Source organism: Anoplopoma fimbria, chromosome 15, assembly GCF_027596085.1.
Source record: "Anoplopoma fimbria isolate UVic2021 breed Golden Eagle Sablefish chromosome 15, Afim_UVic_2022, whole genome shotgun sequence".
Classification (NCBI taxonomy): domain Eukaryota; kingdom Metazoa; phylum Chordata; class Actinopteri; order Perciformes; family Anoplopomatidae; genus Anoplopoma; species Anoplopoma fimbria.
The window spans coordinates 9703961-9729725 of record NC_072463.1 but is presented as its reverse complement, the minus strand read 5'-3'; the positions used below and the strand labels follow the sequence as shown (position 1 = coordinate 9729725).

The following is a 25765-nucleotide window of genomic DNA, read 5'->3' as shown; positions in this document are numbered from 1 at the left end:
TGTGGGCTGGCTGAGTGACGCGCCAGTAGGACGCTGGAATAAAGAGGCGGCGGCGGGTGAGAGCGCAGAAGAGCGGAGCGGAGAGGCGTCCCGACACCACAGCTGCACCCCCACACCGCCCAGCCCGCTCAGCCCGCTCAGCCCAGCCTCTGCCTGAGCTCTCACCGGAGGGAAGCCGCATCAGCGGAGGAACATGCTTGTTGCCCCGTCCCGCTCATTAACTCATCCGCCCCGGTAAACCAGGCTGCTCATCGGGTTGCCACAACCTGAACCTCCGGCAGGACCTCCGAGCTGCAGAGGGAGAATTAAAAAAAAAAAAAAAAAAAAAAGAACTTTTATTGGTAAGTCTTCACTTTGTTTTTATATTCAAAACGAAGAATGAAACGACACTCAACGTTTTTTTATTTATTGATTGAAACATTATGTAGACACTTTCATATTGATATACTACTTTCAACTTTAGATTTGCACTCCTGTGTAACAGGTGTAGGCCTGTCGTTCACTTCTTTACAGTTATCACATCAGATTGATATTTTCGTCAATATCTGGACTGGTTTTCTTCACACATCGAATAATAACAATAGTGATTTTTAAATGGTTTATAATTAAAGGGACAAAAGTGAACATTTGCGCTTAAAAAATAGCTTTTTGGTGTCGTCACGGCTGTATTTAAATGTATTTACTTATAAAATATTTTTCCCAGCAGATGTACTGATAAATATAACACATTCATCCTGCTGTGGTGTGTTCTATGTGGCTGAGTGACGCCACTAAAACATTTTATATTATTTTTATTATTTATATATTCATATTTATCCTTCTTTTTTCACTCACAAGCAAAATTCCCAAACAGCCTACAGCTCTGATTATCATCATCATCATCATCTTATGAGCTACATATGACTGAAATCCCTCTGCAGAACTGTAGTTTTAATCTGGAGTCACAGTAATGCTCGTGAACCCGCTCTGATAAAGGCTGCACGGTTACACAGACGGGATAAACACCAGCACAGGCATCACTCAGTAATGCTGCTGCTGGTCGGGGTCAGATGAAGTCCGCATGCGTTGAGCAGAGGTCGGGGAGGCAGGTGTGACGGGCCTTCACTCTGGAGATCTGATCCTGGTGCAGTGTGGAGGCGGACAGGGGGCCACGCATGGACCAGACTGGATTTTTATGCTACTCAATGCTCACTTTACATAACTATTAGTGGAGGTGCACGTTAAGCATTAATGCCGCTTGCAGAGTTTTAAGTAGTAGTATTCATGTGTTAAATGTGTAAGCTGCATTTTGATGCAGTTATAGTGAAATGGTGCTCATTTTAACTCGAACACTTCAGCGGATTAATGGTTCAGAAGCTCTTTTAAACGATACAATATTTTCCTCTAAAATGTAGCGCAGTATGACCTTAAATAAAATGGAAATGGTGAAGAAAAATACAAGGCCATTGAACAGTAGAGTTTATATGCATGTGTTTGTTGAGCATCGATAGCTAAATAAATGAACCTCTGTTCTCATTTTATTTTAAAAAGCCAATGTCTGTAGTGGTATCAGCGGTAAGAACGTTTTAACCTGTTCCTATATAAATCATCTTTTTTCCAAAACGTTTTCAGAGATCTATTTATGTTTTCTAGAATAAAAGAAAGTAACAAACTTGATTTTAGAAAAAGAAAGCACGTTGATTTATGCTGTGTCAGGCAGCCTATTACTCCCTGGCAGCTGTAGCTATTTCATATTTCAAGAGAACCTGTGGCACTGTTCTTATCAATGTCATGGTACAAATAGGGACCATTCAGTGAACCTACTGCATAATGAAGTGATGAGGCCGTGATTTAAATGAAGTAAAATGTCCATGTATTGACTACCAAATGACGGGAATCAGCTCTTAAAACACCCACTCTGTGTATGTTTTCAATTAGCAGATTAACTTCACCAGGTCACAGACTTGGTCAGTTTGGAGGATGTGTTTTCTATGGTTAGGACTTGGTCAGTTCTGTAAAGGAGGAAAAGCTTGTTGGTCATTTCTAGAAGTAGATGTGTGTACTACACCCAGCCTGATCGCGTTTACATGGAGGTGTGAAGCAGCGTCTCAGTCTCCACGACGAGGCTCTCTGAGGTGCTGCATCTCACAGTCTGAACCAAAGCAGAGGGCCACATGGCTGTTAAGATCTTGGTGCCCATGGTATGCAGACATCAAAGGGTTAAAGGTGAGGAGACGCTCAGCAGCACAGCACTTATCTCCTCTAATGACCTCCTAAGTATAAGTCAATTACTTCTGCGTCATGATCAGAAAGGAACAGACCACAGGGGGCTGTTTGAGCTCCGCTGCTCCTCATTACAACCACTTCACTGCAGTTTACTGGATGAGCGGCCCAGCCTCGGGTCTGAGGCCAAGGCCTTTCTCATTTATTCACTACATATATTCAAATGTAACAACACAATGTAAACTCTATTCCCTCCGTTCAGATTCTGCAGGACAGCATAATATCTTATAGCACCTTAAAGCTATAAAACCTTCAGCTGGCTGACTTTAATATACTTTATACTTTATTTGAGTGCTAGCCTCTACGACACAGCTGGGGATGAGATTAGAAAGTTATTGTTTTATGGTTGCTAATGATTTTACAATTCCACTCATTCTTCTTAAATGTCAAACAACTCAGTTTTTCCCTAAATCCTGATTAGCTTGAGAGATACCAGGTTCTCATTCATACCCTGGCTTCCACTATTTCTGATCTGATAATTGCGTCTATTTCTAAAATGAACAATAGATTGCTGATTAAACAATATTCACTATCCCCAATTATTTTATGATTATTAAGATTTATTTTATTATTATTATTATTATTGTCCTTATAATTAATTACTCGTCTTTATCAATTTGAAAACAGTTTTTTCCTCAAGGTTCCCCTGAATAGTTCAAAATAATAATACAAATATTTCCATAATATCACTTATCTTCCAAGTTAATGTCAATATTTTATAAGCTTTGGAAACAATGGCATCTAAAATAATGTGGGTTTGTTCTGTTGTGTCAACCAGAGATGGAAAGTTTCATTATTCAGTTTTCTCCAAAGATATATAATAATATTGAAAGTCATACTTAATACTAATATTAATAAGGATAATAATAATAATTACTTTTTATTTATTAATTTTTATAGCACTTTTCAGAAACAAGTTAAGACGTGCTTTACAAAGAAATAAAAAGCATGATAATTTAACAGATGGTAATAATTAAAGAAATAAAGTTTATACATTTATAATGAAAAGCAGGAGGTAAATTACTAAAACACAGTGACAACGAGAGGAGTAAAAGCAGAAGAAGAACCGATAAGGAGAACGCAATTCAGAATTTTCTTTTTAAAGAGCGATATGAGAAAGAAATCAGAGCTAATCTGACAGATCTCTTCCTGCAGCTGTTTCTATTGTTATCTGTATCACTACTCTAGTAGTGCCCCGTGGTGGAAGATGTAAAAGCACTAAAATTACTCAATTACAGGTAAAATGATTTTAAGTTTTACCAGAGTAAAAAAAACATCGTATTAGTATTATTATTATTATTATTAGAACTGATAGGTGGTGGCAAATGTAATTACTTCATACTCAGTTGTATAGGTTATTATTTAGTTCATGGGACAAATCATAGTGGTGCATTATATGTTTTGGGTGATAAAATAAAAGTTGCTGTCATATACATTTAAAAAAAAAAAAAAAAAAAGTTAAAAAGGGAATGAAAAGTAATCGCCATAGCTGTACTTATGCTGCAGTACAACTATCATGTATGATCTGAAGTTAAACTCAGAGAAACCTGAGTAAAAGTAACTGATCAGTAAACCGGTCTGTGGGAGGAGGTGAGAGGAGTGACCTGTGGGACTGTGGGAGGAGGTGAGAGGAGTGACCTGTGTGAGGAGGTGAGAGGAGTGACCTGTGGGAGGAGGTGAGAGGAGTGACCTGTGGGAGGAGGTGAGAGGAGTGACTTGTGGGAGGAGGTGAGAGGAGTGACTTGTGGGAGGAGGTGAGAGGAGTGACCTGTGGGAGGAGGTGAGAGGAGTGACCTGTGGGGAGGTGAGAGGAGGACCTGTGAGGAGGTGAGGAGTGACTTGGGAGGAGGTGTGAGGAGGTGAGAGGAGTGAGTGAGCTGTGGGAGGAGGTGAGAGGAGTGACTTGTGAGAGGAGTGACCTGTGGGAGGAGTGACCTGTGGGAGGTGAGAGGAGTGTGGGAGGCTGCCTCAAACAAAGATACATTATTGTCTATTGTTACTCCGGCTCATCAGACCTGATTGAACAGCTCACAGGTATGTCTCTGTCTCAATGCTGTCAATCTGAGTTTATGCACTCAACAGCCCCGGGCATGTTTCTGGGTACAGGAAACACACACACACACACACACACACACACACACACACACACACACACACACACACACACCTATGTGTGTGTAAATGCTGCCAATTGTTTTGTGTTCACTTTCAAAAACACACCGTTAAAGCACGGCCATTGTTTAATACCTTAAACCAAGTTCACACTACACAGCTTTTAAAGTCGACAGCTGAACAACTTGCTGTCTTGTGTTCAGGAGTCTGTTAGAGCAGTGGTTCTCAACCTTTTTTCAGTGATGTACCCCCTGTGAAATATTTATTCAGCCATGTACCCCCTAACAAGCGCAAAGCATTTTTGGTTGAAAAAAAGATGTAACACACAGCGCTGTGCCATCAGTGTCTGATTTATTAAACTGTCAACACTGAAGATTGCATTGTGGCATTGAATTCAGTTTATGAACTTACACTTATATTTTATTGAATATTTATTAAATAACTATTTTGAAAGGATTTTTGGATGGATGCTAATTTTAAATATATTCTTTAAAAATCTCAAGTACCCCCTGGAGTGCCTTCACGTACCCCCAGGGGTACACGTACCCCCATTTGAGAACCACTGTGTTAGTGGTCGTGGTTTTCACACTACATGACCGACCGGGGACAGGGAGTCACACACTACCAGGTCCTTCATCTGAGGTCCTTCATCTGAGGTCCTTCATCTGAGGTCCTTCATCTGAGGTCTCCAATCTACTCTATGTCAAGAAATGACATGTCATGCTTGCTGATGATGTCGTCAGCACACGTGTTCACTTAACAGCCTGTTTCCAAATGTCTTGATTGTTTCTTTTGTTGATCGGTCACTGTGTTATGTGCTATGTTTATTCATGCAAACACCCCTCAGCCTCAGCACAACAACAACAACAACAACTTATGTCGTATTGCAAATGCGACACATAGCTCACACAGGTAGACTACAGGTGCGAGGAGCCCTCTGCCAGCAGCGCCGCTCTGCCTGTTTCTTGCGCTCTCTTCAGCGGTAGCTCCCTGACAGATCCACATCATCTGGAATGCCGCTCCGTCTTCAAACAGTTCACGCAAAGCGCTGGAGCCGATGCAGGTTGGCCTCTGACCTGGGGCTTTTGTCGGGAGTGAGAGGATGCAATTAAAATGAAATTTAAGTTTTTTTTAAGTAATATAGTTAGATTATTATAAAAGTACACTCCATTTATACAAAATAAATACATAAATAGAACTGCAGTGTTTGGTATAGAATATAATATAGAATATAATTAGCATGCATTATTATGCATTTTCATTATTTTAATAGTGAGAATTTGGAATAGGACTTGGACAAGGAGCCCCTGTTAGGCTGGAGTGTGCTTGCAGATGGCTTAGCTTTTAGAGTTTTGTTTAGTGTGGAACCAACTGCAGGACCTTTCACATGCGCAGCCTTAATAAGCTGATAATGAGGCCTTATCTGCACCTGGACTTGATGTTTATTGGCTCCTGACAGAAGTGTGTGTATTGTTATGGGGAGTGGCACATGAGGTAGAGCGCTTGTCCCGTAACCACAAGGTTGGTGGTTCAAACCCCTCTACCGGCAACATGCCGAGGTGTCCCTGAGCAAGACACCTAACCCCAAGTTGCTCCCCGGGCGCTTCATTGCAGCCCACTGCTCCTCTGGGATGGGTTAAATGCAGAGACATAATTTCCCCATTGTGGGACTAATAAAGGCTTAATTATTATTATTATATGGGGTTTAGGGAAGCACTAGGGTCCTTGGTAGGTAGGAAGGGGGGGGGTCATAGTGACATTTAAAGTATTTATCCTTTGTATGAATTCAATCACTTACCAAATATACCACGAACCACCAGCCCTTTAATAAAATTAAACCTCTCAACCTTCCAACAGTGGTAAAAATTCTGTTTCATTTTAAAAACATGACCCACCAACTGTAGACAACATTCTGTGGTTGGTGGACATTATTCATTTAAGAATCAAAATATATGAAGCCCATCAGTGATTGAGTTATGATGTGGACAAGGAATGTACAGTGCTAAGTCAATCACTTTTTTCCCCAAAGGGGAGATGATATGGATTCCATATGTCTGTGTGTTAGGTTAGTTTAGCTTAGCATAAGGAGTGAAAGCAGAGGGGAACAGTTTTGCTCTGTCCAGAGGTCAACAAAGAACACATCTAAAGCTCCATCATTAATAGTTTGGATCTCATTTTTTTCAGAAATCTAAAAATGGTAATTTGTAGTTGTAGGGGTAGTTGCATTCCAGAACTATTTCTTGACAAAGTCCAGTCCTTAAGCCACCTTGACTCCAGCTCCATACTTTATACACAGAGATTGAAATCCATCTTCTCATCTCACTCTCAGAAAGGAAGCAAATGAGCATGTCTTTCCCACTCTTTCTTTTAACAGATCAAACCTGTACTGATCTTCCTCTTATAAAGTTGCATCAACCTACACGTAATTGAGAATGCAGTTTTGCAACAGCAATAGCGCTACAAGCAGTGAAAACACTATAGTATTGATAAGCACATATGTATAGAAATGTTGATGTTTCTGGTTCAGAAAAGTCTAGATTCAACGTTTCTGTAGTTTGCAGAAATATACAATGACAACATTTTATTTTGACGACTTTGAAATTCCTGCCTAATTCCCCTCACACCTCACTGGTCTCTTGTATGAATGTAGTTGCAGTTACACCATGAATGTGTGTGTGTGTGAGTGAGTGTCTGCATGAGCGTTGTGTTCAGACCTCCTGGTATCTTAATTGCTCTTTTCATTGAATTGACTTAAGAAAGTTTTAGAAATGATTCAATGTGACTTGGCTCAAAGTTTGCATCATTTCATCTGCATATGTGTTCTGTCTCTATCAGAGGACCTGTTGGATTCCGTGTAGCAGCCATGGGCAGCAAGACTCTGCCAGCACCTGTCCCTCTCCACCCGTCCCTCCAGCTGGCTAACTACGCCCTCCTCCAGAGCTCCACAGGCCTCCAGCTGCCAACAGATCATTTTCACAGTATCTACAGCTTCAGTGCCCTACACGCTATCCACCTCCACCAGTGGACCCTGGGCTACCCACCTTTGTCCCTGCCCCGCTGCAACATCTCTAAGCTGCCTGCGCAGTTCTCCTCCATGGCCTCCCTCCCCATGTTCCCTCACCTCCTGCAGTCCAAGCAGGACTCAGCAGGTCTGCTGCAGAGCTCCAAGAACAAGCCCCGCTTTGACTTTGCCAACCTGGCAGCTGCAGCCACCCAGGAGGATCATCTGAAAGCAGAAGACCTCAGCATGACGGGCTCCACAGCGGCTGCACAGGCTTCATCTCTCCACCCGACTTCAGCCGGCCTTGGATGCCTCCTGGATGTTACCAAACTCTCCTCACCGGAGCGGAAGTCCAGCAGAGGCCGACTGCCCTCCAAGACCAAGAAAGAGTTTGTGTGCAAGTTCTGTGGCCGCCATTTTACCAAATCCTACAACCTTTTGATCCACGAGAGGACGCACACGGACGAAAGGCCATATACCTGTGATATCTGCCACAAGGCCTTCAGAAGACAGGACCATCTCCGGGACCACAGGTGAGAACCAGATTTTAGCAAGTAAAATAACATAAAATACAATATTCACTGTGTGCATAAAGGGTTACTTTCTGTTAATTCGATAAGCGTGTCACTTCATGCAGCAGTTTTTCTACTTGTGGTAATATGTGCGAGGTTTGAACTTTTCTCTCAAGCTCTACCTTTTTATCTATAGAGTAAGCTAAAGTTTGCTAAATCTAAATGTCATTAATTTACATACGATGATTTGAAAAGATTATTTCACAGAAATGCTGTGAAGTGATTTGAGTAATGAGTGTGCTACAGGGAAGGTGAAGAGTTATGTCATTTGCAAGTAGGAGTTTGTTTCTTTTGATGTTGTTTTTTTCCATAAATGTTTTTGCTGTAAAAGAGGACACAAGATCTTGAATGTGTTCAAATAACTGCACAGTCAGATGTTCCGTGCTGGCTGACTGCTGCTGAACTAATTGTGTGGTGCATTAGCAATGTAGCATACACATAGAAAACCAGCAGACCCAAAACCAAATCAGTGATTAATGTCTGAATAATTGCATCTCATTAACTTGGTGCTGACATTAGTGTCAAATTGGCATAATGTTACCATCTGTGGTATCACAGCTTTTTTTAGACTGACTTCAGGTAGTGTTTCTCACAATTAAAGAATTACCAAATTTAGAATTTGAATCCACTTTGCTCTCCCAAAATAGATGCCATAGTCACACCGTAGTTCTTTTTTCCTTGAACTCATCGGGCTTTGAGGAAAGGCTTTGGATAAAAGCGTCTGCTAAATGACTGTAATGTAATGTAATGTAATGAAAGAATCTCTTACATCTAAACATGTGAGAATAACACCATAGTGCTCCGACCACGATTCACTCCAAAAGGTCCAAAATGATGGCCTTCCACATTGTGAAGGGAGCTTCATCAGTAGAGACTATCTCTCCATCTGTGTCCAGGAGAGCATACACAGACAAACAACACATTTCAAAGCAGTTTCTCTGCTGACTTAATGTAGCGACTGCCATCAATTTTAAAAGCTGTTAATAAGTAGGCTACTAACTGTGATGCGTTCGAAACAAATCCAAACTGAATTCCAGATAAGTGTTATGCTGTTAATTAAATGAAGAGTTACAAGCAATAACTACAGTAATGATGATGTTCTGAACCTGACATGATTCTTTCTAAGTACTAACTGGCTGCTTTGTGTGTCCACCCTGCAGGTACATTCATTCCAAAGAAAAGCCCTTCAAATGTCAGGAGTGTGGGAAGGGCTTCTGTCAGTCCAGGACTCTGGCTGTCCACAAAACATTACACATGCAGGTCAAGGAACTGAAGCCAGCCAAGATCAAGTGATTCACTCTGCCAGCAGGAAAGGGACGGGGACACTGGAAAAACAAGACCAAAGACAACAAGAGTCAAAGAACAACCAAAGACATATTCATCTCAGCTGTTGGAGGCAGAGAGCTCTGCCTTTGTGGGAATACTCCTCAACGACAAACTATTTCACCAGCCAGTTCTTAAAGGAATAATGCAGAAATACTGTAAGCCTTAGTGGAAAAGTGTATGCTTAGTTATTGAAGCTTGACTTGGCAATGGGTGTGTGGAATGTGAAATGTAAAAACAACAATTGTGGCTGCTCAGTGAAATACTTTGCTCAGAAGCATATAATCCCAAAACTTTATAAAAGGGACACGACTGTTTAGCAATTTTATTTTATTTTTTACAAAAACTGAGAATGATCAAAGCCATGTTAATACATTTTCTTCCTTTTTAATATCATACCCAAATGTTTTTTTTGTACAGATGCATTATATCAAAAAATGTATTTTTGCACTTTAACCTGATAATTGATTATTTACATATATCACTGGATTTCTTAAACTTATTTTCAAAACAAATAATCATTTCTAAATAAAATATTTGAATGTAAGTGGTTGTCTGAGTGAAATGTTGTTATATGAGGTAAGACATTCAGGTAGTGTGCTGATTAGACTCAGTGCACTGCACATTGTTCTCACGGCCCAGTCACATGGCAGCTCATAAAACAGTCACAGGATGTAATCTATTGGTTTTGTGTTCTGTCCTAAACCTTAATAGTTGGTTTTGTTGCGTAACGTCGTCCCAACTGACAAAGTCTTGCCAAACGAGGAGAAAATGGAAAATGTATATCCCCGTAAAAGAAACCAATGGATTGCATTTTGTGACTATTTCATGAACTGCTGTGAGACTGTGTTGGTTTACATCATGATAATGAAAATGATGAGTAGGATCATAAGGTTGATGGTTTGATGCCCACCTCCTTCTGCCCATATGTTGAAGTTTACTGAGGCAAGAACCCCAAATGCTCCCAATTGGTCAGGTCAGCCCACTCCGTAGCTCGCTGCCACTGGTCTGTGATTGGATGCCTGAATGGGTGAATGAGCAGCAAAAAGCTTGTTCAGCATTTTTTGATAAAAAACAATGCAGACATTTTTGATAGACAGACAGTTCAGGCTATTGTACAACAACAAGTAGACCACACTTAAATAAAAAAATATATACATATATATTATTTGAGTTGTAGTCTACTTGCTGTTGTGTATATATATATACACACCACAGCATATTTTTTCTTTTTTTTAAGACTGCTGCCAGCACCCCACTCGTGAGACCAAAGGGGGGGGATTTTGGAACCTGACCACTTCAAAACCCCATCAGGCACCTGAGAGTGAGATTTGTCCCTGTGACAGCAACTCGCTTTGTAAAATATTGGTGCCCGAAAATAACCTAGGTAACAGTCCTAACCTCGTTGGACGAGCAACAGGTCTTCAAGTGTGTGTTCACAAGGACAGAAGGAGGACTTCTATGCCTCACTTAACCTGCTATAGGACGATTCACGGAGTCCTTGTATTCTTTAGAGGAAGAGTAGGATAACTTCAACGCCCAGCTCTCTTCCTATTCAAGTCGACATTCTGTGTTTTCCCTGCCAACAGAGTGTGTTACGGCCCCCCGTCATCGTCTGGATAAAACCCCGCCGACCACAAAGACGGAAGAACACACGCCGATCAGTCCATGACACCGTCTCAAGTGAGAGGCTTTGGTCTGGACAGAGAGAGGTCAAAGGGTGTAATTGTTACCTTGTTTGATTTTAAGCTTAATTCACTGTTGCATTGTGTTATTGTGTACATTACATTGTGCTTGTTGCTGTATGTAATAGTGTTGTCCCACACCACTGGGCTGTGGGGGGGTTTCCTTTGTATTACCTTACTAACCAACTAGCACAGCATAGCTTCTTTTGCTCCTAATGTAAGCAACACTTTTTAGCACATGGAGCACTTGCTCACTGATGATCCACAGTGAACAAACTCATGAAGATAATAACAATTACAGTTTGAGAATCTTTAGTGTATCGTTGATGTGCAGCTATACGGTATTTTGGATTCTATAACATTTTTTATTAAAGCTGATAAGAAAGGTGGACTAACAGATCTTTTTATTTTATTTTGCACAGTTTTTTTCTTTATTGAAGTGTCCAGGCACACATGTATCAGCAGTTCAGTTTTTAAGTTGCCCATTTCCTCCAGGTAAATGCACATAGGTAAATACCAACACGGAGGCATAGAGAGATACCAATAGTGATAATAAATATATGTAAAAAAAACAACAAAATACAAATTATATCAAATAAATATATATAAAGATAAAGACAACTTAGATTAAATAAATGCATATAAACATAAAAATGAAATAAAAGACAGATAGCTATAGTATTTTAAAATCTAGTACAAAATGTATTACGGAAAAAACTAGTTAACAAACAAATGATTAGGTAATAAAATACAAATAAGAATGCAATTTACAGTGCAAAAACACACACAAAAAAATAAATACTTTTTGTAAAATTAAGAACAAAAAAAACACACATCCATCTGGTCATCCACAATGATAATAAATGAGAACATATTTATGGACATATACCCTTACTTATAAGAATTGAGAACACGAGAAACACCATAATACACTCATCAAACAGGCCAAAAGCAGTAAGTAGTAAGTAAGTGAGGCAGGTCTAGCTAAGGAAGCCGACACAGTCATCCACATAGGACAAATTTCAACCAATATAATAATATACAATTTAGAATAAGGCAAAGCCGGTCCTCCAAGGGTCTTTGGCCTTTGCGAAATCTAAGGACTTTCTTGTTCCAAACAAATCTGACACTAAACTATTACTTTTATGAAAAAAGAGTGGGTTCTGGGTAGATGGTGATAAAGAGAGTTAAAGATAGGTCTGTGGGTGACACATTAAACAGTTTTTCCCAGACAACCAAATTCTTGCGAAATCAGAATTCCACCCGATTAAAGGTCTTTTCCTCATCATTCAAAATCACGGCCTCTGCTGCCTTTGAGGAAGATACATTATATAACACATTGAGGTAACATCTTACAATAAAAAAGGCCTGCTTGTTTTGGATGAACCTCCTTCTGATCTGCTGAGATTATAGTGGGAAGGACAGGTTCCAAACACTTAGATCATAATTTGGATAGAAGCTTTAGTTCTAAGGACAGCAATAGCTTGCACAGGAAAGGGGATCTTTATTTTTCTTAAGTAATAACAAAATTGAGGCTTGCATAGGTGGACTTACAGGTTTTTAAGAAGAGGTTGTGGCTGCTCTTGTTTCACTTGTGATAATGCATTTATATGCTGAAATGAGAGTAAAAGTATAAACAAAAGTGTATGTGTGTGTGTGTGTGTGTGTGTGTGTGTGTGTGTGTGTGTGTGTGTGTGTGTGTGTGTGTGTGTGTGTGTGTGTGTGTGTGTGTGTGTGTGTGTGTGTGTGTGTGTGTGTGTGTGTGTGTGTGTGTGTGTATCCATGCAGGAAGGATGCTGCTGGTCCAGGGGAAGGAGGAGAGCAGAGCGGATGGTTGGCCTGTTGCTCACCATTTCTCTCGTAGCCAGGAACTCATCAGTCTGTCATCGACTCCCTGGGACATCAGGGACACACACACACACACACACACACAACACACACACACACACACACACACACACACACACACACACACACACACACACATACACACACAGCTGGGCAGCTAAAGATGGCAGGGGGTGGTGTACGTGACATAAGGCTTGTCGAGATTTAAGCAGCGGGACTCTGCTTCTGCTCCATGGCCTCCTGTCCTCAGGCTGCTGGCAACATTACAGACCTCTGCTATAGCACTGAGACTGTAGGGATCAAAGAGCACTGCTACCGGACACTGGTAGGACAAACATGTTGCTTTGTGTAGTTCTGCAGGCTCCAAGCTTGCTGATGGGTACCAGTTGTCATGGTAGGGGTTGTTAGTGTTTTTTCTGTGTGAGTGTTTTACCCTGAACCACAGTCTATGCTGTCTCAGTTTCCACTCTTTTAAATATCAGGCTTATGGCATTCTTGTCTGCTTTATTATATAAATTAGGCTACTCATATTAAACATTTGGTGTGTTAATGGTGTACACCAGAACTCTCTATATTATATGTTCACTGGAACACTTGAACAGTTTGTACCAGTATGCCAGGGGGTACAAAAGCCATGTTGATGGGACATTTTGATAACTGACGAATTTAAAACAAAAAGCTCATTTTCATTACTATGTCACTTTAAAATGTTGCCCATTTATTTCCCTTCCTGCTTTGAGTGATGTAAACTATTACTATTAACTGTTACCATGGATTATAACAAAGAAAGTAAAGGTTCACATTTAATAAGGTTTGTCTAAAGGACAAAATTGCATTAGAAAGGGATGTTGTGGAATTTCTGGACCCTACATGCAAACTTTTGTGATTTAATCTGTACTAGTGCAGTGCTGTTAGGGTCACTAGGGTCGTTCGGGGTACGGGGTCATTTTGAATGGGGGCCCCTGAAATGCTGCTTGCAGAGGTCTCGGGAACTGCCCATCACTCTTTGACTCCAGGGATGTGAAGAAGATTTTGGTTTTAACGTTAGTATATAGCATCCAGCAGTAAAAGTGGACTGCTGTAAAGGCACACTGCGGAAAACATCAACTTTATAAACAGATTCTGCGTTCACGTGTAGAATCGAAAGATTTGTCAAAGATTTCGGCATCAGAAGCATTCTGCGTTCCGTCTGTACTGTAGTCCCAGCTGTTTGGACCATAACGTTTTAGCAGGCTTTCGTTGAATGCAGCTTAACGGTCTGTGTGGGGGTTCAAAACGGGTGGAACACATTTGCCAAAATGCAATCTCGGAATCTCTGATTTAGCTTTGGATTGGTTTAAAATTAGCTTTTTAACTGGCTACGTGTGAAACAATCTGGTCAAAAATTGCATCTGTTGGTTATCAGACTGTAAACACTGACTATGGCACAGGGAAGGTAGTCTTGGCCTTGATATCTGCTTGCAACACCAGAACCCCAGGAATATAGCCTTTAGCCCCCAGAGGCTTATCCGTTATCAGACCGATAGTCGATGGGCCCTGAGATTGTGCACGCTAGCTCTACTCCGGGAAGCCCTGAGGAACAGAGCACCATGGCTTGTTTATTCCAAGTGGATTTCTATTGAACATGTTGCATGTCTTTAGAAGTTGATCGGATTAAGAGTTCATGAGATATCCGAAAGACACGCAGAAAGACAGTCAGAGTTTCTTTGCATTATAGTTCGTTCGCAGAAATTACCGAATACATTTCCACAGATTCTCCGAACACAATGCATGAACAAATCCTGTGTGGCTGAAACTACACTAGGTAAGACTACAGTGTGTTATAGTATAGTATTTACTGCTTATTACGGCCTTGACGTTACCTCTATGTCCTCTGGGCCTAGGGGAAATATCATTCACTGCTACTGTCCTAACTGAATGATTTCGGAAGGGCTGGCAGAGGGCATGAAGGGGTTACGGTGATGCTTTACTCAGTAGACCTCGCTCTGGACCACTGACACGTTTATGGTTTCCGACTGGCAGGGTGAGTCAGAGGTGTCAGGATGGACGTACAGTGAACTGAACCCCCCCAGACTTCCTCCATAGAGGAAGGAAAAGGGGAGGAAAAGCCCCCACTCCCCCCTTTCCAACAATTATAGAGCAGGATCGCGCTGGCCAGGAAGGTGAAAGCAAGTCTTGATGAAAATCACTTCCACGTGGTTGATGGCCTCTTCACCCTACAGCAGGGCACACTGACTTAATGCTACAGGGATGATAATAACAGCTGCCACTGCTGGGGTCCATCCACATTGATTGAATAGTCGATACTGATAACGATACAGCCTGCACCAATGTTACGTGGGGCATATTGGTTGCTAAGGTAATTAATGTAACTGCTGCCCAGGAATCAGCTGGGATGGTAAGGTTAATTGTCCATTTGGCAGTCAGTCAACACACACAATGGTATTTTGTATGGATATTTTGGTCTTCAGACAATACTTCCTAATATTATGTTGCTCCTCTAATCTTTTACCTCCTTCAGGTCAAACCTTCTAAAATAAACAACTTCATTTAAATTGTACACATTATAATGTACATATATTACATTAATGAAATTTGACCTCTGCTTTTAACCAATCCTAAGCATTAGGATCAGTGGGAGCATCAAACCTTTTAAATACAGGATTACCCTCTCTACCCACTGAACCACAGCTTCTTCACTTAGAATTTGGTTCATGATTAGTTATCTCAGAAACTAACACATACATTTTCTACATATATTCCTGGTCACAAGAGGATCATTCTAAAAACATTTAGTTGTTACATTTAGGTAACAAACCAAATGTTCATTACTTCCTTTTGGTTCATTTAAACAGTTAAACGGCACTACAAGTTATGATTATTATAGTTTTGGCACTCCTACACCAAGTTTGAAGTGCAACCATCTCCAAGTCAATAACTGATCAAACTCAATTCATTGAAGAAGACTATGATGTGTTTGAAAGATTATGGAAAAGGCTTCTAATTCGACCTTGAAAAGATATTGTTTTGTCAACTAGCATTTCCAAGGTCAAGAATACATTTCCATGATTTTAAAACCAAGCTGCCATAGCTGTAGTTAATATCCCTGTTTATGGCAACTGTACAAGGGGTGAATTTTTGTATAACTCACTGTTTAAATTTTAAAAGGCCTAAAGTGATGCATAATTGAGGGTGCTGCTTAGAGTCACAGGTGGGTGCCGGCTCAGATCCACCAACCATCCACCTCTTGGCCCATTTTTGGATTAGTCGGGGGTTAGGCTGGGCAAGGGCCGGAGCTGGCCACCTTGAGCTTGACAACTGCTCTTCAGAAACCTATTGGCATTGACATGAAGACCACAAGGACCCATTCGTATGATTGGGTGTGAATGGGTGAATGACATGAAGTGTTAAAGTGCTTTGAGTGGTCGGACGACTAGAAAAACACTGTACAAGTACAGTCCATTTACCATTTACCATCTCCCCTGAACCACAGGTAGTGGTATGGTTGCAGATTAAGAAATGCTGAAAAATTACTTTTTGTGAAATTTGTAAAGCCTGCTGATAGAAAACAAAGCTGTATAATTTTTTTAAGTTATTCATTTGTAAGAGTGATTGATAAAGGGAGAAAAAAAAAAAAACTAAACTGCTTTTCCCCTTAATGTGAAGTTCAGACTTAATGAACTCTCAAAATTGTTAGGTTCCCGAAATTGCTTCGTAATTGAGGTGCTTCCAGACTGGTAAAGACCCAGCCATCATCTCTGCAATGTAATTCTGAGAATAAATCAAGTTCAATGGAAAGGGAGTTGGGTTAAAAACTGGAATTTAATGTAATGGCCTATTTAAGCAGTCTCAGGACATGGGAATGTTGTGTGCAGGATTAACAGAGGAAAATCCAGATGGAGTGAGTATAAAGAAGTATATCATGATACAGAACAGCCTGTTTCTTTACCTTCTAACCTTTGAAATAACTCTGAGCCATTAAGCTATCCCCATGGAACCATTAGTGTTTTCTGCAGTGGGCCAAACTATAAAGTGTGTTACAATAAAGATCAAGAAAAACCTCTCTGTAGGACATAGTAAAGTGCCCAGTGTTCTGATTTCTCAAGCAATATTTATAAAGCTCATAAATGTATCCCCGATTTTAACACTCTGCATCAGGTTCTCATCCTCTTGCAGCTCTAACCCCATCATGCACAGCTCCACTGCAAATGTATTTTACATCTGACACAATTATTTAGTCCATAATATATGCATGTATTGCTGTTAAACAAGTTTGTGATATAATTGACTGCAACAAGTCCAAAAATAATTTGTAGATCATGTATGCATAAGCCTCCAAAAATGTGAGTCGGTGCCAGAGGGTGGGAGGGCAGTTCCTTTTGTGCAACAGTCAAGAGCTGTGCAGCAAGAACTCCCTGCTATTTGTTCTATACTTTCACATTTCATAGAAGTTAGTGAACACATACATTTCAATGCCGTTATATGTCAATGCCAACATCTGTTATGTAGGTCTTTTTACATATATAATGTAAGTGATTTTGTACAAATAATTGGGGAAATAGAGAATGTTCCAAAAATAGTCATTTTAGTTAGAGTTTAGTTTGTTACAAGCTGTAAGAGCTCATTTTAAGTTATCAATTTACAGAAAATATAGTTTAACAGCAAACTCAGTAAAGAAAACACTGAAAATACAAATAGATATTTCTTGAATTAAATTCATTTATACTCTTTTTATTAACCCTTTATTTAACCAGGTCTTTATTTAAAACAGTTGAGATAAAATATATTTTCAATGGTGATACGGACAAGAATGCAGCAAGTTACAGCTTAGATGTACATATTAGCTATTTAGGATGGATGGTTTAACCTGTATAAAATATAGAGCTTCTACAACCACATGTGTCATTTAGAGGTGAAGCATGTTGTTCTCAAGGGAGTGCATTATATTCTCCATACATCTCAAATTTTAGAGCGCGCTGTGGTTCCGTACTGAGAACCATAAATATGTTTAAGGTAAAAAAGGAATATGTTACAGGGCTAAAAGTTGGTAAAAGAAAGGAAAAGATAAATCATTTGTTTATAAATGCTTTATTCATCTCATTGTTAATGTTAATTATTCTTATTGTAACTTAAGTATATCCTTAGTTATTGTCACATGTTAGAAACAGAAAGAGCTGAATAACCTATTACTGTGCACTATTTGTGTAGGTTGGTTTTTTTAATTACTTGGTAGAATCTGAAGGTCAGTTATGGCCAGCGCAACCCAGAGAGACTGGCAACTGCCATTTTGTCTCTCATGGCCTCTGATGCCACACATAACGTCATTGGCAGTGAGGTGGGAGGAATAGATATCCACATTAAACCAGCTAACCCAACTAACCCTAATCCGGAGCCTCAGACAGGTTTTTTCACTCTACTTCCTTGGGCCCAAGAAGTCTGGGCCTCGAGACACATCCTGGATCTGCACGTCCTGAATAGTTACATCACGCAGATATCGTAGGCATGTTGAAAGTCAAGCAGCTATTGCAGGTGCATCCAGCGGGCGACTGGATGACCTCTATAGATCTGAACGAAGCATAGTTCTGTGTTCCCATCCTAAGACGCCACAAGAAGTATCTGGGGCTCAGCGCTACGAGTAGCACATGTTCACTAAGTGAGAAGAGTGGCGCAACTCAGGAACAGAGGAGTGAGAATTGTGACCTACAAAGACAACTGGCTGATCTTTGATGCATCCAGGCAGGAGCCCTTCAGAGCTGGTCCTCCAGCATATAACGCAGCTGGGTTTTGCCATCAGCCACGACAAAAACGGCATGCAGCCTGCATTAGCAGACCCGTGGCCGGTACCAGACTGGCACACAGTTACAACAATGTTTAAATGTTTTCAAAAGTAATATTCACTAGTATGTGAGGATTATTAAGTGTGAATAGCTAGAGTTACCCGCTTTGTTGACATATTTTGGGCAATATAAGCTTAAAGCTGGAAAGGTAAACTAAAAAAGAAAGTTAAAAACATTGATACTTTGGCAGATGGGGCGCAAATTAATTTCCGTTAAATGGTAAATAACTGTCCCGTAAAATAACAGTAGTTTTCCAGAATTAAAATACAGTTTTTACCTTTAATTTTAAAAGATACATATTGTATTTTTTTACCTTTAAATATAATTGAACACTGCTATAATACAAATAATCAGGCTTAACATCGCAGAAGATTACTATATTAGTAAGGTTTTATTTGATCATTTTATGTTCTTGTATGTTTAAATAATATTTAATGTAATAAAATATTAAATCACCCTAAAAATGACTATTAACCTTTAAAGAATTGTGAAAATACCGTAATTAGGGTTATAATTAAAAAATATACTGTTAATTTAAGATCATATGAAGTGTAATATTAAGTGTGAGGACCCCAAAAATATGTGATTAACACTGTTATTAAACAAATAATTCTGATTATAATTACTACAAAATACTGTTGATTTTTGATCATTATCAAGTGTAATATTAGCTTTTACATGTAACTTTACACAAAGTCTTGACTTTTTTATACAGCAAGTTAATGTTAAAAAGTATGATCTCCTCTAAACACAATGGATTTTACCTTAAAAAAAACACTTGTTATTCAACAAATAATTATGATTATAATTAAAACACTTCACTGTTCAAAAATATACTGTTAATGCAATACCACATTAAGTAAATGTAATTTTTAAACCTAATTTGTGTTTAAATGGGGTAATACTTGGGCAGCTTTTAAACAACCATGACACACTTAATGTTCTTAACATTTATTCTGTTGACCAAAGACTCTTGCAACATTCTTGCATGTAAAACTTTAAAAAGTCAAATAGATTTTAAAAATGTTCAATGTGTAAGGTCTAGCCACATTTCCAAAGAAATAGAGGGCAGCATTTCACCTCTACTAACTGGGTTCATACAATCTAAATATTAAGTCATTAATAAGCCTAACTAACAGCAGGGCAAGAACACACAAAATGACAGACATCAGGTAATCTTCATTTGTGGCCTCGGCCTATACTTTACATAAGCCATCTTTGTATTTACTGTAACACTAACCAGGGCAGTACATAGTAAACTTTGGTAGTTTGTTTATTGGATTAAATCCAAAGTGGCAGACAGGAGAAAACATCCTACACCTCCATCGTCCTCACTGCGGCTAGGAGACCGGCCCGCCAGGAGGAGAGCGCTTGGCTTATAGCAGCTGCGGGAGACCCAGTCAGTCACAGCAACTCCAATCAGCCAGCAGTGGAGGGCCAGGCCAGTGCACCAGCTGTTTTCTGATTTCTGCTAGGACTGGGCAATATGACTTATATGACAATGAATGTCATACATCTCATATCTGGTTGACAATTATCATCATATAGTATCTTTTCTGGTTATTCAATAAATAGTCTATATGAAATAACCACATGGTAAAGCCTTATTTTTGTATTCTCCTGGGATATCTCACAATGCGATTCCATCATATTACATTTTTGCCCAGCCCTAGTTTCTGCCACTTTCTATGTAATCCAATGAATAATCTATAAAACACACAAGGAATATTGATGTGTTATTGACAAGCCCTCTGGGCTGTTATACCTTCTTTGTCTCTGGAGGAAAGACCCGACGCTGCTGGGACTCACTGACCAGATCTTCCACATTACACCTTTAAGGATGATAAAAAAAAAAAACTAAATATACATCTAGACATTATAAAAAGGGTACCCTAAAATAACAACCACACTGAACACAGCAAGGCCACCTGGTACTGGAAACCTCCAATTATTGGCCACCTCCAATTATTGGCCACTATAAATTGTGTTTCAATCCAGCAGAAGTTTACAGTAGTTGTCAATCTTGAAAAACAAATCCAAAATGGAGGATTAAAGTGATGTCTCCTGGTGCTGCATACACCAAAGACAACTAGCAACTTGTGAACAGATAAATGAAGTTGCATCCAATGGATGTATCTACAGTAGCACATGGTTACAGATCACGTGGTCACAGACTTTTCAGTGAGCTAGCAGCTTGCCAGACAGATTGTCCTCTGAGAAGGACTTTTTTAATAGACCACCTTTGCTGCTTTTCATTTATGTCTGAAAAGTTGCCGGCTCAGTGCGATATCTCTGTCCAAAGGATCAAGCCGAAGTTAGTGTCCATACATCCATGAAAACTACCAGTAAGTAGTAACTTAAGTTGATAAAGAAACTTAAAATATTAACTCTGTACGGTAGTGTGAAGCCACTAAATACTTAAAAATGTTTAGGATTTGTACATGAATCTGGTACACAGTGTTACTATCTGACAAATCTTATCGCACAATCCAACTCATGAATACAGTGGCCTATTGTGAGTGTTTTGCAAAAGTCTATGAATGACATGACTTACTGAGCGTGTGAAAAATGGAGGGAGGTTAGACTCCAGTGTTTTCTCCTCTCAAAAATGTGTCTTTTTACAGTCTCTATTTGTAGACCATCATTTTTGTTATCAGGGAAAAGAACCTTTGGACCGACTGCCATCTGCTTTCTGGAAGCATTCTTCTCCCCTTCGGATCCTTTGTCTGGATTGATCTTGAAGAGGCATCTGTCAAATTAAAGAATACGAACAAATTCAGTAATAATATTTAGACTCTACAATAATATAGTATTTCATATATAGTTATATTACACTGAACATTAACGGTGCATTTATTTCTGTTATTGGTAATAATCAGTACGCTTGCGAGCACTTTATTACCAATACTAGTTTAGTTATAGCCAGATATTGGATAGCAATCTTGTCGGCATCTCGCAGAGACAGCTGCTTAGCTAGTGCAACGTTTCACCGACACGTCTTTTATTTCTACAAATTATTGTCCGAGGTGGGTCTCTTAGACTCCAAAGAGGCTCATACTTATAAGTCTGTGGCCGTCACATGTGAAGCATAGTGATGCATGTGGGGTGGGGAATTTGGAGTGCAAGACAGTAAGTCGTTTTTGGATGGAGCAACCAAGTCCATGGATGGAAATATAGCATGCAGGAGGAATTCACTTTTAAAACTGTAGCATAACAGAAAGTATTATATAAGTGGATATGACCTTGAAGGGTAAGTCCTGGGACAAAAAGTATTAATTAGTGCTCCACTGTACTCCAGTTTTGACAGAGTTACCTTTGGAACCCAAAACAGGCAGGGACCAGGGCAGAGGATTCTGACAGTATTGGGAACCAGAACGAGGACACAGAGCATGCAGGGGGCTAGGCAGCGGACACTGAGACTACATCTACATGTTGTCTGTTCTTACACTCGTAGCTCTGCTGGTGGCTGGAAGTCCCTGTCGTACTCGAGAGCATTTATGCTGATGTTCGTTAACAGTTTCTTTGTGAACTTCACAATAGTGAAAAGGAAAGTCCTCAGTTATGGGTCCATCGCCCTCCTCAAAGCGTCAAACTGTGGCTTCAAACGTCTGCTTCGTAGGGCTGATAATTCAAAACACGCTGCTGGATAATCCCTCCAATAACATTATAAAATGCAGAATTTAACTGCACAACAACTGCTAATAGAGACAACAAGGTCAACAACCCCTGTAATACGTTAATCATGCCTGACGAATCAGGGAAGGACATCTTGACTTCTAAGATACAATGAAGTAGCGAATGCAGGTGACTACGTCATTGTTTTCAAAGTTTCCTGGTCCTGCCCGTCCACACTACAACGCAATCCTGGAGCTTTTACACAGAAAGGCTGTCTGTAGCGTTTTCAAACGTTTCAGTTTTAGGTGCTCTAAAACGCTGCAGAGGTGTGGAAGCTAGGAGTAAATGTAGCAAAAGTTATACCTTTTAAAACAAAAGTTTTTAGTTTGGATGTAGCCTGAGAGTTAAGGGAACCATACACATGTATGGGCCAAGGCAGAGGACACAGGGAATATAGGGAACCAGACACAGTACACAGACTCGTCTGCTGATTATTTCCTTGATCAATCGCTTGATTATTTGGTTTGTATAAATTGTGAAAAAAGCCTTCACAATTATCTACAAAATATGTCAAATAATTCAAAGGAAGAGCAGTGACATTGAAAAGCTGGAACCATGATTTGTTTTTGCAGGAAAAATGACTGAATGGTATATTTATATGTTTTGTAAAGTAACACATTTTACTCCACTTTTTAGGAATTTCAGGGGATTCGAAGTAGAAAGTGGCATTAGATTAAAATACTCGAGAAAAATAAAAGTGCGTAACATTTGTACATAAGTACAGTACTTGAGTAAATGTACTTAATTATATTAGAGGCTTAAAACATAAGGGCTTCACGACACCGAAGGTAGTGCTGGTACTAGGTACTGTGTCTTTACTCTTACCATAAAAAAAGAATGGATCGGATCAGCACAAAGTGATTCTACTGTTGTTTATGTGTGGAGAACCTGATAATAGCAGAATCATTTGTATGTTGTTAAGCCATACTGTTTAGAGCCATTTAGAGGTGGTATATGGGTTTAGACTTATTGGGTTTTTGGTAACTATGATATAGATACTGAAAGTTAGATGTCCCAACTAAGAATGCTGCATTCATTTGTATCCGTAAACTTCACTCTCCCATCACTGCAATCCAGATGTTAGAACTGTTTAGCAGCAGTAAAAAGGAAAGGTCCATACTTAGCAACAGAGAAATGCACTGCACAGTTTCCTAAATGAAATGATTAATAGGAAAACAGAGAGACATGTTATGGAGGAGAGATGTTATTGCAAGGCCAAGATAGTGATAGGCTTAACTAGTTGACAACATTTGTTGTATGAGCACCATGATACAAAAACATTAGTGACTGTGCACCTTGACACAGATAAAAATTCCAGTTGTTTTCCATGTAGACTTCCATCCAGCAATTACTGACTCTAGCACTGGATGACCCTAGCACTGGATGACTCTAGCACTGGATGACTCTAGCACTGGATGACTCTAGCACTGACTGACTGTAGCACTGGATGACTCTAGCACTGGATGACTCTAGCACTGACTGACTGTAGCACAGTGATCTGCAAAAAGCCAACAGGTCTCACAATAGGTTATCCTGTATTGGATCCCAAAAAAAGGGTCCACTTGGTCGCATGAGCCCATAGACACGATACAATGTTTGACTTTCGCATATTCCTTCTCAGGAAAATGTCCCCTGTCTGTGGGACTCATGCAGACATGCATTGGCTGTTGAAGCAGTTGGCTTAAGCACATCCTCTTGCACCTTGTTCTCACCATCCCCAGTGGTGTTGGATGGCGTGCTGGCAACAGCATAGGCAGGTGTCTGATTCAGCTCTTGCTCAGTGGAACAACGAGTGCTTGCTATCTTCTTCTTTCAATTTCCGCTTCTTACACAGACACCATTGGCTGTCTCTCAATTGCTGTCTTGAAACTTTGATTTGACAATGCAGTAGTACACATGTCTATAATTACCATTACCAAGAAGTACAAGTTAAGGTTTGTTGATGTGATAGTGGCGAGATAAAAAAGTGTCCCATGCATGCAGGCCTTAAACTGTTGCAACCCCAATACAACTGCGTTACCTGCATATATGGTGTTTTGTCCACTGTTGTCATTCACTGCCTATTCCAGCCGCCATTCTATTTTACAAGGGCACCATCGCAGCATCTTTCATGATGATGATTGTGATTTGTTTCAACCAATACAACCATGCCATGTTTTTTCCTCTTTAGCAGAATGATGATGTGTGGAGCCAGACCTTTCTTTAACGCTGACACAGGGCAGTGGAGATAGGTCTGGATATGCAAGAGTAGGTTAAGCTCACTGTGTGAAAGCACCATTTGGTCAAAACTTCAACAGTACAGTTCCAGGTCCAGTCAATAAATTGTTTATGTCTGCCCTGACCAAAGTTAATGAGTAACAGAATAATTACACTTTGTTTTGAATTAGAATTAGAACAGGGTTTATTTCCAAGTAGGTATGTCACATACAAATAATTTGCCTTGGTGTTTGGGGCATGCAATAAACAATTATATGAAAAATATAATATAAACCTATTAAGGGAATAAAAATACAGGCAGAGTACTGAAAGAGTGAGGAACATAAATATAAAATATTAAAATTAAACTACTATATGTATGTATGTATATTAACATATTCAAAAACCTTTAACAGGGAGAAAAAAGGAAGAAACCTATGGGAGAGACAGAGGAGGGATCCTTCTCCCAGGATGGACAGAATGCAATAGATGTCATGTGTACAGAATGAACAGCATAACAGAGATACAACACATTCAATGTATATGACATAAATGATTCATATAATCACAGAGTAACGAAGGAAAAATTCAAGACTACTTATTATAACAACATCAATGACTATAGTATCATTGAAATAATGATATAGGGAATAGTAATAGAAATAATAATAATGATAATAATAATAATAATGGTAATAGCAGTGGGTGTCAGCCAGGTCACAGCAAGAGGCACGACCATGGCCCAGGTACCACAACGATTCATGGAAACCTGCGAGGCGAGAAAGCACAAAGACTCCGGGGAAGAAGCAAAGTCAGTAATGTGCATAAGTAGGACTTGAATTCATAAATATGGAGAGAGAGAAGAGGAGAGAGGAGCTCAGTGTATCCTAAGTAGTCCCCCGACAGTCTAGGCCTATAGCAGCATATCTAGGGAGCTGAACCAAGGCAAACCTGAACCAGACTATAAACAAATATGTGCAATATACCTGTGTTTTGGAATGAAAGAGCTGTATAGTTTTGTGCAGAATGTGCTAAAATATTCATTGGATATCCACAAGTGAGGGCAACTGTGGCTCAGAAGATAGAGCAGGTCGTTCCTCAATCAGAAGATTGGCGCTTCGATTCCCCTGCTCCTCTATTCCATGTAGATGTGTCCTTGGGCAAGACAATTAACCCCAAAGTGCTCCTAAAGGCTGTGCTATCATTGTATGAATGTGTATGAATGTTAGTTAGAGTCCTGATGGGCATGTGTCA

At 39.8% G+C, this 25765-nt stretch overlaps 1 protein-coding gene across 1 annotated transcript; it reads left to right on the top strand.

The window, feature by feature from the left end:
• Positions 1–310: 310 nt before the first annotated feature.
• Positions 311–9394, top strand: osr1 (odd-skipped related transcription factor 1). The gene is made up of 3 exons (XM_054614565.1): positions 311–341; positions 7210–7908; positions 9108–9394. Exons 2-3 carry the CDS (start codon positions 7238–7240, stop codon positions 9238–9240), a joined length of 804 nt encoding a protein of 267 aa, XP_054470540.1. The 5' UTR covers positions 311–341; positions 7210–7237; the 3' UTR covers positions 9241–9394.
• Positions 9395–25765: the final 16371 nt, after the last annotated feature.

Bases quoted from the DNA above. Each gene is read 5' to 3' on its own strand.
- osr1 (XM_054614565.1), top strand. From the start codon at position 7,238: ATGGGCAGCAAGACTCTGCCAGCACCTGTCCCTCTCCACCCGTCCCTC. The intron at 7,909-9,107 runs GTGAGAACCAGA...TCCACCCTGCAG, and splicing joins GACCATCTCCGGGACCACAG to GTACATTCATTCCAAAGAAA.